Below are 15,455 nucleotides of genomic sequence, written 5' to 3'. Positions count from 1 at the left end.
AGACATTCATATATATACAAACACACTTTTACCTGCATATACTCGAATTATCCTGAAGTCTTTTATAGTAATTGTATGTTTTGTATGCTAAAACAAAAAATTATTCCTAATAAGGTTTGATTTGATTTGCACACAAAGACATTCACATATATACAAACACACTTTTACCTGCATATACTCAGCTGTGCATGAATTTTATTACACAGATAGCAAGCAATAAGCATTCACAAACACATCTCATAAAATCTCAGAGACGAGATAAACAGAATTACATTAAATAAAAATATTATGTTGATACTACAAAATAAAAAGAAAGAAGGAGAAGAGGAAAGAAATATTATTTACTGTACATATTTCTTTTCTCTTCTTATAACCATCATTTCTCACTCCAGTTGTCCAACAGTCACCACTTTACTGGGAAGTTACTGATATGTGTGTTTAAGACATTTTTTAAAAAGATGATGAATGAATTCAACAAAACATTAAAAACCTTATTTAAATGAGAATTTAACCACATTACTGGAACATAAAGGAAGATGAAGATGTTAAGACTATATAGTAGAATATAAATGAATGAGTAGGACAAGTCTGTAATAAATTAGTAGGAATGATGTTGAATTATGAAGTTAATACATTTTCAGTTTATGTCAGAAAGGTGAAGATTCTACTTTATGTTTATTATTGAGGTCACAGTGGGCGGTGGTGTACTGGAGTATGTTAGATTGCACTGGTGTTCCTAATAAAATGCTCACTGAGTGTATATAACTGTAAGAATGATCATCTTTTAAATTGTTCCATAAGTGATTAAAACAAGACAATCAATGTCAAAGTGTGTGTCAGCCTGGTTCAGAACAGCAGCTGCAGGTGTTTTCTTGATACTATCACAAGAGATCATCAAAGTCAGACATTTTCAAATCTTCACATGTTGTAGGCACTTTAATGATCAGCAATTCACAGATTATTTATAAGCTATTTCTAAAATACAAAATGTTTGTTAAAACAATTGAAATGGAACAGTTTTTTCACTGAAGTAGATATTTGAAAGATGAATCATTTTAATTAATATTTCTGTCAATAGACTAAAGATATTTTGATTATTACATTTTCTCTTTTCTCTATTGTATCTTTGAATTTATTAATATTCATACCAACATTTACATCAATGAAAATGTTCAATAATTGAGGAGTGAAGCTTTATTAATGTAATGGATATATTATTGCCTTGAAGTTAATAAAGATCATTAACTGCAGATTGTGGTCAGTAGTTGTCTGTGGATGTGGTCAAACAAAATTATAGCAAGAAGGGAAAATTACTGAACAAATGTGCAGAGTAAACAAATCATTCACCATAAACTGTTACTGTAATGAGTACTTTTACCTTAATACTTTAAGTACGTTTTGCTGATAATACTTAGGCCATATAATTTTATGTACGGTAGGTTTTTCATGCAGGACTTTTACTTGTAACGGAGTATTTTTACATTAAGGATGTAAATACTTCTTCCACCACTGCTAAAAATATATACACATAAAAGTCATATTGAATAACTTTGCTCCATGGAGCTTGTCATGCAGACAGCCTTATGCTCTATATGATGATGTGTTCAGTGACCTGTTAGCCTCACAAAACCGAGATTAACTTTCTAGACGACATTTCAGTGGAGCTGTACACGTGACTGGGCCAAACACTAATCGATTAATTGAGAAAATAATCAGCAGATTAATTGATAATGAAAATAATTGTTAGTTGCCGCTCTACCTGTGAGCATCCAAGACTTACACAGACTGACACACTGGAGGGAACTACAGAGGCCAGGAGCTGTCAGGGGGCAGGATTTTGAGAAGTCTTTGTATGATTCATAATTTGTGCCTTCAAATTATTAATCCATCTTAAAACTACTCATTTGCAGTTTTGTTGTTTTTCTTAATAAATCCCATGGTTTGATTGTTTTAAAAGGTGTTAGAGTTTTACTTTGGGTAAATGGTGGATTGTTGTTCATAAGGCCGACCAAGAGTGAGACTTAACACCATCACAACAAAGCTTTGTTACGTCACACACGTATCCGGAGTGTGTTGTGCATGTGTGAGACTGCGAGTGTGTTGGTTGAATCATAGGGGTTGATGGCGGAGCGGGTGCTTGTCTATCTCCAATAATGTTTAAGGAACCTTTACATGCCAGCAACATCGGTGTCATGTGAACAGGTCGTCTCCAAAGCTGGAGAGGTAGTGAGCAAGAAGAGGAGCAGACTGAAGCCCAGTTCTGTGGAAATGACTGTTTTTGAATGAAAATATTTAAACCCCTGCCCATACAAATGAAAATCCCCCACGTGTCTTAATTTTATTTTTTCAGTAGAACAATCATTTTCCTGATTGCAGCGAAGTAATGCAGACAGTTTTATTCCTTTATTTCATGTCACTGTTTAAAGCCTGTTATAATATAAATCTGTTACAGAGCTTACTGTACCTAATTCATCACAGTTTATAAAAGTAATAAGGGGTTACTATAAACCTTATTAATAAATGACTAATTATCTCCATATATATTTATACATCCACACACTGAGACAGTTTTTGGTAAATAACCTTTTTTGAATAAAATATGACAGAAAACATCAAACAGATGACAGCAGTGAGTTCACTTATATTTTGCCTGTTATGACGTCTCACCCTGAATCCTTACATACAAAAGCAACGTCAAAGTCGCCCAGCAGATGTCGCCATTTAAATTGTATCAAATGCTTGGAAACTGAACCATTTTCAACACAATTGCTTCATATGATTCACTGCTTCAGAAAGCCACTTGTCCTCTGTTCTTAGTGTAACAAACACACAGGTGTTGGGCCTCAAACCATGAGGTCACACAGAGAAGGCCTACATGTAACCTGTGAGGCCTGACCACGAGGTGCTTGTTCCTTTGTTTCCCCCGAGACAAAAGAATAGCACCAAAAATGCTGCTTACAGACAATGGGATTCCATTGCAAACTCCATTTCCAAGGATGCTTTGCGATTTTCACACCTCAGCAGGGAGCAGTCAACATACAGTCTCATTGGCGGAGACGCTCCTGCACAGCAGAGCGTCCTAATGACGCAGCCATGACATCACCGCCCCTTTAAAACTGAACGTGCCCTGAAGCACATGCCTTTTCCCATGTCACTGAGCTAGGGGTAACTTCTGTTCCTCTGTGAGTCAGCTGACTAAAGGGGGTACCCCACACACGTGTTTTCCCCTCATCAAAGACTCCCCTCGCCGGACGAGACGAGACTTCGCCCGTGTTCACCCAAACACATTCCCGGATCCGAGAGAGACCGCAGCTGCAACCAGCGTCCTCAAACTCCCTCGAGAAGGAAGAAACTTCTTCACCGAGTCGACTCTGCTGTTCTCTCCGCCACGCCTCTGAGAGCCAGCTGCCGTGCTTTTCGCCAACCGTGCGAGAACGGCCACCATCTGCATCCGAGCCCAGGACAAAGCCGGACATAAAGACGGACTACACACACACCCTGCTCGCTTTCTGAAGCAATCAAGTAAGAGGCATAAGTCTGGGCAGAGGCAGTGTTAGTTGTGTGTTCCTATCAGCATCAGTTGCTGTTGTTTAGCATTTAGCTCTTAGCTTTTGCTATTGTTTTGTTGTGTTGTTGACGGACCGCCGAGTCCATTTTTCCTGCTTTACTCTGAGGAGTATTTTAAGTTTGCTGCCTGTTTAGTTGTGTTCACCACGCTAGACTGTTTTGTGTTTGTACTGCTCTGGACTACTGCTGTGTTTGTGCCATCGTGAGTCAGGAAGTAAGTTGCTTTGTCGGTCAGAAACCAGACAACGTGCGTTACAGACTGCCGTCCGTACACACGCTGTCTGTGGACAAAGGAACCGCTTCTCTTCCTCTCACGATCACTTTCTCTCCTTCTTCCCTCTCTCTTCTGACTAACACATACACGCGCACGCACACACACATACACGCACCGACATGGTCAGATAACGTCGGGCAAAGCTTTGCTTTGTCTTTCCTTATCCGCTATCAGACACGTGTGTTTTTCACAGAAGTGGGTGAGTGCAAGCCGTCTTGCTTCTGTCTAACCAAGACACCGCCATATTTCTGCCATCCGGTTCTCGCGCGACGTGACTTCCTCCCATAGTCACGTCCGCATCGCAGACCGACGACGTCATCACGTCAGGTCTGGTCGCCATCTTGTCACACACACGCACGCTCACACACACACACACACACACGCACACACACACACACATGCATTTCCCTGCATGTGTCCAACCCTGTACATAGCTGTTTGTGTTTTGTTTGGTAGGATTAGATTTTAGAATAGTTGTTTATTGAATGAAGCATTTGTTAACTTTGTTAATTTTGCTAAGTTTATAAACATAAATAATGACAGAAGTCCTTCTATCTGTCAGATATTAACATTCTAGGTGAACTCCCATTTATGAGACTACCTTGTTTGGTTATTGGTCCCGGTTTCTGGGTGGTGCCCCGTATTTGTTAATTCATATTAATAATTCTATTGTCATAATTAGTTAATTATCCTCGATAATTGATAATTATTGCAAATAATCAACTGTGTTCCTCACAGATCCAACAGTTGGTGCCTGAATTATTGATTAAGGTTAACAATATCTTATTTCATAATTCATAATTCATAAATATCTATGATTATCTATGATAATTATGAATTATTGCTAATAACCAAACACACTACTGCCCGTCCCAACATCATCATCATGTTGTAAACACACAGAGAAACAGTCAAGTCAAATTAATTTATAGAGCACATTCAAAAACAACAGTTGACCAAAGACACAGAAAAATGTAAAAACACAGTTGAAGAATCAAAACAAAGCCAGATTGTCGCGGGTTCGCTTTCAATGATGGCTCAGACGACGAGAAACTTCAGCGTGGTGATTTTTTATTCACACCAAGTTCCCCAAACAAGAGTGGCAAAAATATTTACAGTGCAGGAGTGGAAAAAACCCAATAACAAAAAAAAGTATTTACACGACAGGTTTCACACTGGCAGCTCATCACCCACATTGTTACTCGGCCACGACCAAAAACCCAACAACCCTAAATGAGCAGAGCTCCCCTTATATATTCTTAGCCCCTCCCCCGGGCAAACCAATTAACAAATTATAGTGTCCTACGTTCAAATTTGACATCACAACAAATTCAAAAATCAGTGATATACTTTGCATAAAGGAAAAATGGCACTAATCGCCCTGCATATAGCTATGGCCAAATACCCCCAAACCAAAATAAATCATAAAATATCAGTCCATTCAATATTAATGGTATGGTCCATGGTCACATGACCCTCTTAAGGGTGCCACCAAGCGCTATTTATGATGTGTCCCGGAATTACCTCAGTTTGGCCCATGCCCGGAGGCAACCAGAGGCAGCAGCAGCAGGTAAGTGTATATGTGTGTGTGTCGCGTCAGCGCCGAGTGTGCACCCTCGAACGCCTAGCGTGAAAAAAAGAGTTCGGACAGTGGGTAAAAGTTTGTGAAAGTGCAGGACCACGGGACACAAGTGCAGGCCTGCAAGGAACAGTTTGAACTGGAGCATGGCTCTGCAGGAAAAGTGGGAGCGCTGCGCACTGTGCCCTCCCGGCACTGGCGAGCTCTCTCCGGCCAAGAGAGAGAGAAACGCACGCCGGTTAGGGCATGACGGAGCGTTCATGGGTGCCCCGTCACACAGATAAATAAAGTAAAGAAAGTAAAGTGAATTGTAATAAATAAAATTAACAATTTTAATATGCTATAAAAAAAATTAGGGGAACTCAAAAGTGATTCTATAAAGGAGGGTCTGTAGCTGGGATTTAAATGTGGTGATAGATGGGGAGGATCTGATGGTGAGGGGCAAACTGTTCCACGGTCTGGGAACAGCGATGGAAAAAGCTTTGTCACTTTTGGATTTTGACCGGGAACGTGGAACAGAGAGGAATAACTGATCAGAGGATCTGAGGGGTCTTAATGTAGAATATGGACTGAAGACAGGCTGGTGCCAAACCATTCAGAGCTTAAAATCAGTCCTGTATTTCACTGGTATCCAGTGGAGGGAGGCCTGTTTTCACATTGTCCTCTGTAGTTACAGAGTAAGTTATGTTGGTTATTCAACCCTTGTTACGTATAGTTACAGGGTAAGTACAGGGTATGTGGGCTCAGCTTTTGAAATATAGGATACTGTGTAAATTATACAGGTATATGCATCAACAACATATAGAATGTCCATATTGGGATCCCAATTTTGTCCTCTGTAGTTACAGAGTAAGTTATGTTGGTTATTCAACCCTTGTTACGCGTAGTTACAGGGTAAGTACAGTGTATGTGGGCTGTAATCTAAAGCACTGTTAGTTCTCCTCTTGTTACATTAAGTTACAGGGTAACTTCAGGGTATACGGGCTCAGCTTTTGTAATATAGCATATTATGTAAACTATACAACTATATGTATCAACAACATATACAATGTCCATATTGGGATTCCAATTTTGTCCTCTGTAGTTACAGAGTAAGTTATGTAGGTTGTCCACCCCTTCTTACATGTAGTTACAGGGTAACTACAAGGTATGTGGGCTCAGCTTTTGAAATATAGGATATTATGTAAATTATACAGCTATATGCATCAACAATATATAGAATGTCCATATTAGGATTCCAGTATCGTAAAAGTTCACAGTTGTATTGATTCATCCAGATATCATAAACTTCTTTTCAAAAGAATGCTGGTTAACCCTTTTAAAGTCAACAAAATCTTTAAATTTCAGAGCCTTTAATTCAATAAACAGTGAGATTCCGGATTTATTCAGAGTTAAAGCTCTAGTTGTGTAATTCTTTGGAGCTGTCAGAAGGAGGCAGTATAGGAGCTCTAAGCAGCACCAAAGTGTTTAATCATCATCAGACAAATCTGTGTTTTTTTTCAAGCTGGGGCTCAGGATCCTGCAGAGATGATTTTGGGGATCATGAGACATGTCCATCACACAAAAATATTTGCCCTTTTTATGATGTCTACCCCATGTTTCATGTGAAGAATAAGTAAATTTCAGTCTCCATGTTGTATCATTCAAGGCTAAACGATATTGTATGACAATATCTGGACCCATGATTGTGTTTCAAGGATGCTCAAGAGACATGAAACAAACACCTTAATGATAAAAGATTATTTTTTTCACTCACATTGATGAAAAAATTAAGATAAAATGGTGAAAAGCAGTAATAGCGTCTCTGGCTCTTCTGCTCTCATAGTCTCAGACCCACTGGTCTAATTTACAGACTAATTAACCCACCTAACAGATTTATTCTGTTCATTTAAAGCTGTAACAATCAATATATATATATAAAAAATCTGAAACCAAAAGGGATTTATATTGATTGATTTATATTTTAAATTCTTTGGTTTCATGATGGTGCCTCCTAGTTTTGCAATTTTTCGAATAAATACCATCCCATCATCCTCTTATGTAGCTGGAGTTCAGTGGTGGAAGAAGTATTCACATCCTTTAATTAAGTAAAAGTAAAAATACTCTAGCCTAAAATACTCCATTTCAAGTAAAAATCTTGAATTCAAAATGTTACTTAAATTAAAGTGTGGAAGTATAATCAACAATGTACTTAAAGGCATACTATGGAGGATTTTCCTTAAAAACAAAGTATAAACTCATACAAAAATAATCCCTCTCAATCATCATTTATGACCCATTAGAAGTATGTGGCAGCGTATTTATCTGCAGACTCTGCCCTCTCCCTGTAGTTTCTTATTTTCTTATTATTTTGCCATGTCTGGGACATTTCTGCCTTTGGGCAGTGGGTGTGTAGCCCCCACCCAATAACAGCGCGCAGGTTGTGAGGTCGGGACTCGTAGTGTATCGACCAGGTTATGTGCTTCAGTGTTTCCCCTAAATGCTCTCTGTCCGTGTCTGTTTGACCCAGGGTGGGTCTGAGCTACACACACAGAGCAGAGACACCACAGCAGACAGGATGAAGCTTCAGCTGCATTCACACAAAATCCAGCAATGTGGCACCTTCCTGCAGGGTTGTGCAGAGGTTTGCAGAGGGGTAGGTGTGTTTATTTGTGCTTTAGAACTTAACCATTGATAATAAAAAAAAACAATCAGAAAAGAATGTTTTATTTCTCTGATTCATCGCTTTGTTCTTGCTACCGCCGCTCCCTCTCTTCATTCACTCTCTAGCTCGCTCGACCACTGTTGATCTTTCTTTCTGTCCCTCACCCGTGCTCTGGTGTCAGTAAGCTGGGGAGGAGGGGCCAACTTTGAATATTATGTTTACAAACAGCAACTGACAAATCCTGCATAGTATTCCTTTAAAATATCGAAAGTGAAATACTCACTATGCAGACTGGCTTCTTTTATACTGTTATATTATTATTGTCTATCATATTGATTGTTTTTATCATTAAGAAATACATGTAAGAGTGTTTAAATGTTGTAGTTCATCAATGTGCAACCAAGTTTAGATACTTTGGGTAGATTAATAGTAATAGTACTGCATCATATTATAAGCAGATAATTTAAACAACAGAATATTAAAATATTTTATGTAAAATCTTCATCTGGAAAGTGACTAAAGCTGTCTAATAAATGTAGTGGAGTAGAATGTAGAAAGTATAGTACTTGAGTAAATGTACTTAGTTACTTCCCACTACTGCTGGAGTCCTTATTTCTATACAGAAAATCAAATCTTTTCATAAAGCAATAATGTCTCATTCTATCACAGTCAGAGCAGACAGTCACACTGAGCCTGAAAGCATCCTGTTACACAACACAACAGCCACAGACTCTCAACAACAACCCACATTAGCTTTCCTGCTAAAGTCTCCTTCTTATCTAACTTAAAAACATGAACGCCCATCTTTTCCTGCACCTTAGCTTGTTGAATGAGTCACCAAACAAACATTCACTCGGGAAAAGCTAACATCAGTTAGCAGCTAGATAGCTAATTAGCTGCTCAGCTGCAGCACATTAAAGGGCATGTAAACATACTTGCAAATGTCACTTCAGACCTGTTAGATGCTGGTTTGGTTCTTACTCTTCAACACCACTGCTGACAACATGCTGTCTGTCCATGATTTGGACTACAGCAGTTTGTTTACTCTGTTCTTTGAGCCTTCATATATCGTCATTTGGTGTTTAGTGTTGTTTTATTTGTGTGCCAGATGTTCTGTTGTCCTGTCTGAAACTTGTAATGCTGCCATCATGGCCAGCTTTTCCTTGAAAAAGAGGCTGCTAACCTCAATTGGATTTTACCTGGTTAAATAAAGATTAAATAACATAAAAATAAAAAATAAAAACACCAGTACTCACCTGCCAGATGCTGTCAATCAAACACAGATACTGACACGACCCTCAAGCTAAGACCTATTAAAATAAAACTCTTACCAATATTTAAAAACATTACTTTTGACTGCAAAGAGGGATGATTACATGTGATTTCAGTTGGACTTCAGCTGTGGTGGTTTTCAGGCTTTTTCCACTACAGGACTTGACGACAGTTAGCCTAACTTAGACAGGGTATGCAGGCTGTAATCTAAAGCACTGTTAGTTCCCCCCTTGTTACATTTAGTTACAGGGTAACTACAGGGTATAAATTTTTGTTTTTTCTTTCTTTCATACTGCTGATATTCTGGGTAATCTTATGGATTATATAGGATAGGAAAAAATAAGCCTTGGGCTTCAGCCTATTCCTTTTTCGGTAATTGATTGTGTGATTTTTTTATTGTGTGAAATGGATTGGTATAAACATGGATGATGATGTTTTTGTCAGTTGCATATCCACACATATATTGTTGTTTTGTTCCTTTTTATATATGACCAAAATAAACTATTCATTCATTCTTTCATTTACTACACGCAGCATAATAAAATTGCACAGCAAGGGAGAAGTGGACCTACCAACAGTGATCTGTGAGAGGGTCACTTCCAAGGGAGGTGAATCACCACGGAGGGATCTACAAAATCATAAAAGTCTAATATGAGCAACAGCATGAGAGGATACTCTAAGGACCAAACCCAGAAACTATTCCCATACCTGTAGCTATTGCAGAATTCAGGTGAACAGAAGACGGGGCGTGCATTCAATGTCAGGGGAGTGCTCAGAAAACAGCTACCTGCCTTTATAGAGTGCCCACAGACGATGATTGGCTAGTGATCGCCGAAGTAATCAAGAAAGCAAAACACTAAAGTCCTGCTTAGACCAGACAGGAATACATTTCCATTCTGCTACACTAGTTTTTGTCAGTACACTTGCAGCTACATTCTGGACCAGCTGGAGAGTCTTTAGTGACTTGTTAGGGCAGCCTGATAATAAGGAATTGCAATAATCCAGCCTAGAAGAAGATTTGCTTGAATTTTGCAATATTGCATAAGTGAAAAAAGGCCGTCCTTGAAATTTGTTTTCTGTGGGAATTGAAGGACATATCCTGATCAAAGATAACTCCCAGATTCCTTACAGTGGTGCTGGAGGCCGGGGTAATGCCATCTAGAGTAGCTATATCATTAGATGATGTGTTTCTAAGGTGTTTAGGGCCAAGCACAATAACTTCACTTTTGTCTGAGTTTAGTAGCGGAAAATTGCAGGTCATCCAGGTCTTAATGTCCTCAAAGCATGCTTGGAGTCTAGTTAACTGGTTGGATTCATCTTACTTCATTGATAAATATAATTGGGTATCATCTGCAAAACAATGAAAATATATGGAGTGTTTCTTAATAATATTACCTAAAGGTAGCAAATATAAGCTGAATAGTATTGGTCCTAGTACAGAACCTTGTGGAGCTCCGTGTCTAATGCCTGGGACATAGCCTGCGTGAGCAGCACATGTGAATCACGGAACTTGCTTTTCATTTTGGCGCCCATGTTAACAGATTAGAGCAGCCACACAGCCCACATGAGCCATATGTTTCATGTGCAGCTCACTATAGTTTCAATGTCTGTATTTGTAGAATATGTCACAGACATGAAGTGTCATCACTGCGGGTCAGCCTGCGCGGTGCATGCCGGGGAAGGAAGCCTCTCTGGTGGGGAACTCCAGCACAGGAAGTTGGTGACACACAGAGCTTCTTTTCTCGACTCATATCGCTCTCTGTGATATTAGTTCAAACTGGGGCTCCTGCCTGTTGTTTCACTTGCTTCCCTGCGGAGATTTGGTGTTGTTACTTTTGTTATTTGTGGTCAGTTTCTGTAAAACACCCAGTTCAGATTTGACCAACCAGTGTATAAAATGGGCAAAAAAACAACAGACCGTGTAGTTAAAAAAAAAAATCCCAATATTTTATTAAATAGCTGCTAATAAATAAATAGAGGTAAAACGAGACCAAAGCCGGGGGAGCTAAGTCAGTTAGACAAGAGGGAATAGGACGCCTGTGGCTGGGTGTGCTCAACCTCTTCCTGCGTGTGGCGAAGCACAGGGAAGCACTTCAAAACTACATCAAATCCAACCATTAAACTCTGTATCTACACACAAAAGAAGACAAACAAAGTGACTGACTCTAGTGTGTGTGGCTGGTTAAGTAATTGCAGATTGGAGGTCACACCCAAACACACCTGTATACCATCAGCCCATCACCATGCATTTCACCCCACCACACGTGAAGACCACACCCACAGGACACACAATAGGTGCTAAACAATAAAAGTGTCAATCACTGCATTCAAAATCAGGCCGATACAGGTCCACCCTGTTACATTTGCCTCCTGACAGTTTGGAGGTTTCATCTCTGTTGCTGGTCCACTACACTGGCTGCTGGCTCCATAACCTTGCAAAGCAGTGAAAGTAAACTTTTTTTAGGAAATATGTTCTAGTATGTTCAAAATAAATAATGCAAAACAATAATCTAACTCTGAAATTTACAAATTAATGCATGTCTAAATTAAATACAGCACTCTTAACACATGATTTAGTGTGAAAATAAATGAAATGACATAACAAGACGGATAGCAGACAATAACTGAAAACCTAATTCTTCACCCTGCACTATTTCCACTCAATAGGTGCTCTACTCATACACAGCAAGCTAGTCAACATTATGGCCAATATTTACATACAAATCACAAGTGCTCACTTCTTAAACTCACACCAAAGTGTAAGTTAACATCTAAATTAACACAATAGTTGAACAGATTGACAGGATGGGTGTTTTTAGTCCAGATATTATAGGATACCATATTCAGATATGGTGGACCCATGAACATTGACTGTAGCCACTGCAAGAGAGGCCTTTAGTTCCTAGACATTACCCCCCGAGGCCCTTGTCCTCCCGGACTATTACACGCCTGCTCTTAGTGTGATCTTGGTGTGATCTCTCACAACTGCTGAGGGTGGGGGGTGTGGGTGGGAGATGGTGAGAGAGCTGTCTGTATCTGTGTATTTGTAGTCTATGTTTGTTATGTAACGATGTCTTTGTAAGTATGTGTTATATTTTGTATTTTTTGTTTTTTAGGACCCCCTTGAAAATGAGATGCTACATCTCAAGGGGCTATCTTATTCATAAATTCAAATTCAAAATTCAAATAAATTTAATTTGATTCAAAATCAAAGCAAAGGTTCATATACTTTTGCACACAAATTTGTAAGATTGGATAATTTTCCTCAATAAATAAATGAAAACATTTTTTTGTCTCATCTGTTTAATTGGGTTCCCTTTATCTAGTTTTAGGATTTAAGGTCATATTTATGCAGACATAGAGAAAATTCTAAAGGGTTCACAAACTTTCAAGCAGCACTGTAAATGTTAGTGTCTCTTAGATATTGACATTTTTAAAGTGAACACCCTCTTTTAACTGCTTTCACTTTTGGTTGTTGGTCCCTGATCTCAGGGTGGTGCACCGTTGTTATTAATTTATATTAATAACTTTATTGATTTTTAATCATTAATAATTGTTTTTGATCATTCTTAATCATTGCTAATAACAAAAACTGCTCCTACTAAGTCCCAACATGTATATACATATATATACATACATGAGAAATGAGAGGAGGGGAAGGGAAACAGAGACAGGGAAGGTGAGACCAACTTCCAATGAAGTTGGTGTAACTTACAATTTCCAATTAAGTCGATTGAGTGATGAAAATACACCAACTTTAAATGAAGTTAGACCCATATTTCAGGGGTAACCAGTGGACGGAGATCATTACAGGGTCAGCTCTCTTTTTTGTTCTAGTCGAGGCTGTCTGATGCATTTTAGAGAGGAAAGGAACACATTGTTTTTTCTTGCCAAGTCTCGGTAAGAGCCAGGAAATCACTCTGTGACATCTTCTTCCTTTTCTGAACAAAGGCTTCACGGAACAATTTCATGTTGCTTCCTTCAGTTTGTTTGATTTATGATTTGAAAATATATTGGTAACACTGGATTTTATGTCCCCATATTTATCATTTGTAAGCAGTTTATAGATATTTAATAAATGGTTATAACTCCTGTTGGGACCCAGAAGTTTTTGCTGCTGTATAAACAGATAATGAATGACAATATAGTAAAACTCAGTTGTAATAATATAAAATATATCTTCATGGGAGAAGTTATAATAAGTACTGGGCATTAATAAAATACTCTTATACCTTATAACTATATATTCAATGTTTATATGGTGATCATAAATGTTAAATGGGGTAAAGTGATTATCCTTATCTTCAGTCAGATTCACAGCAGCTTCATCAGGAAACCACTGATCTACATAAATTAATATTACACTTGTGTTCATAACTGTGAGGCTGTGTGTATGTATTTATTTAATCTTCATTGTTGGATATCTCCTGGGATATTATACATCATGTAAAGATTTTTGTATTTTGTATTTGTATGAGGTCAATATATTGTGCTGTGAGATGCTGGTGTGTTTACATACTGGAATGTTTGGTTTGTTGGTGTTTAATGTGTCTGAATAATTCCATAGAGGTCATATAGGTCATATAATGGATCGATAATAAAATGATTCATTCATTAATGTACCTTTAACAATCATCATCATCACTATGTTGTAAACACAGAAAAAAGGCAAATCAAATTTTACATGAGCAAGAGAGAGAGGGACGGAGACAGAAGAGACAAAGAGAGGGAAGGTGGGACCAACTTCCAATGAAGTTGATATAACTTACAATTTCCGTGAAGTTAACTGTTAGACCCATATTTCACTGGTAACCAGTGGAGGGAGGTCAGTACAGGGTGATCTCTCTTTTTTTGATCCAGTCAGGATTGTTGCTGCTGCATTTTGAACCACTTTCAGACGAGACAGGAAGGACTGACTCACTCCCAATTTAAAGGAGTTGCAGTAATCGAGACATGATGTTATAAAAGCACGTAGAACTGTCTCCAGATCGCCAAAAGAAAGAAAAGGTTTTAAGAGAGAGATAGAAAAAGGAATGAGTGTTAACTTAAAGCATCTTCAGCTTCCTGATTGATCAGACAGACATATAGAGGCAGTTCTCTGACAGTTTGATGATTTTCTGCATCAGGATCAAACTCAGAATGAATATCCACCATGTTCTGTTCTTCTGCTTCTTATCAGGTGAGGACTGATTACCTGACTGTGTCTGTAAAGCTGCAGCACAAACTGCTTCTGGACATTCGTTGTGTTTATTTTAACAAATGTCAGATTTGTATCACACAAGATTTCATGTTGCTGTCATGTTAATTAGTTTTCCTGTCGTTCTCTAAAATATTCTGTTACTAGCTGCTGCTGCAACATCTCTATAATGTAATCTTGTAATTTAACTAAACTAAATGTAATCTAATTTAACAAAACATATGAACCATCCATCCATGAATATTTGTTGCTCATTAATGTGTTTGATATTAGAAAGTATGAAACAAAAACATTGAAAAACAGACGTTACACAGAGACACTGTGACTACAACTGCAGCTACAAGTAGAACAACAGCAACTGCTGTACAGTCAGTGAAAACTTTCCTAATGGCTGCCTCTGTATCATCTCTACTTCTCTGTGAACTGATGGATTAGCCCTCATTAATCTGCAGTCTGTTTACAGTAAGTCTACAATACACAAAGTATTGATCATCAGTATTCACTGTTCATCTTTCCAACAGCACTGCAGGATGGAAACACTGGACTCGTCAATGCAATAAACCTTTTTGCTGGAGCTGAAGGAAGAAATGGTTCAATACATTGCTATTTTATTTCGCCTGGAAGCACCAAGTTCTTCTGTAAAGGAGAATGTAAAGAAGATGACATTCTCATTAAAACAGATGATGTCACAGCTCAGAGTGGCAGATACAGCATCAGATATGAAGACGGATCTTCTGGAAGAAGAATTGTGATTGTGACCATCACACAGCTGACCAAGTCAGACTCAGGACAGTACAGATGTGGTTTGAGTGGATCTTCGGTCCCAGATGCTTACTGGGACTTTGTCATCACAATTACAGATGGTGAGTTTCTACTGAAAGTCATAAAACCTGATATATTTACTATGTTCATCCCATTTAAT

General features: G+C 38.4%; 3 protein-coding genes across 6 annotated transcripts in view; 2 read left to right on the top strand and 1 right to left on the bottom strand.

Annotated features, from left to right (window-relative positions):
• The window catches only part of LOC122981768 (polymeric immunoglobulin receptor-like), a 724,120-nt gene that overhangs the window by 124,777 nt on the left and 583,888 nt on the right, over positions 1 to 15,455 (bottom strand). The window lies entirely within an intron of this gene.
• LOC122981723 overlaps positions 1 to 15,455 on the top strand; it is a 930,226-nt gene that overhangs the window by 475,064 nt on the left and 439,707 nt on the right. The gene's annotated exons all lie outside the window — the stretch shown is intronic.
• Positions 14,127 to 15,455, top strand: part of LOC122981752 — a 72,827-nt gene continuing 71,498 nt past the window's right edge. For all 4 annotated transcript variants that reach the window (XM_044350488.1, XM_044350487.1, XM_044350486.1 and 1 more), the window contains exons 1-2: positions 14,127 to 14,515; positions 15,055 to 15,396. In XM_044350488.1, the coding sequence (XP_044206423.1) occupies positions 14,446 to 14,515; positions 15,055 to 15,396 (412 nt within the window). In that variant the 5' untranslated portion in view covers positions 14,127 to 14,445. The remainder of the gene's footprint in view (positions 14,516 to 15,054; positions 15,397 to 15,455) is intronic.

This window comes from Thunnus albacares, chromosome 5, assembly GCF_914725855.1.
Source record: "Thunnus albacares chromosome 5, fThuAlb1.1, whole genome shotgun sequence".
Lineage (NCBI taxonomy): Eukaryota > Metazoa > Chordata > Actinopteri > Scombriformes > Scombridae > Thunnus > Thunnus albacares.
The sequence above is the reverse complement of the archived record's forward strand: the minus strand, read 5'-3'. Positions and strand labels throughout refer to the sequence as shown.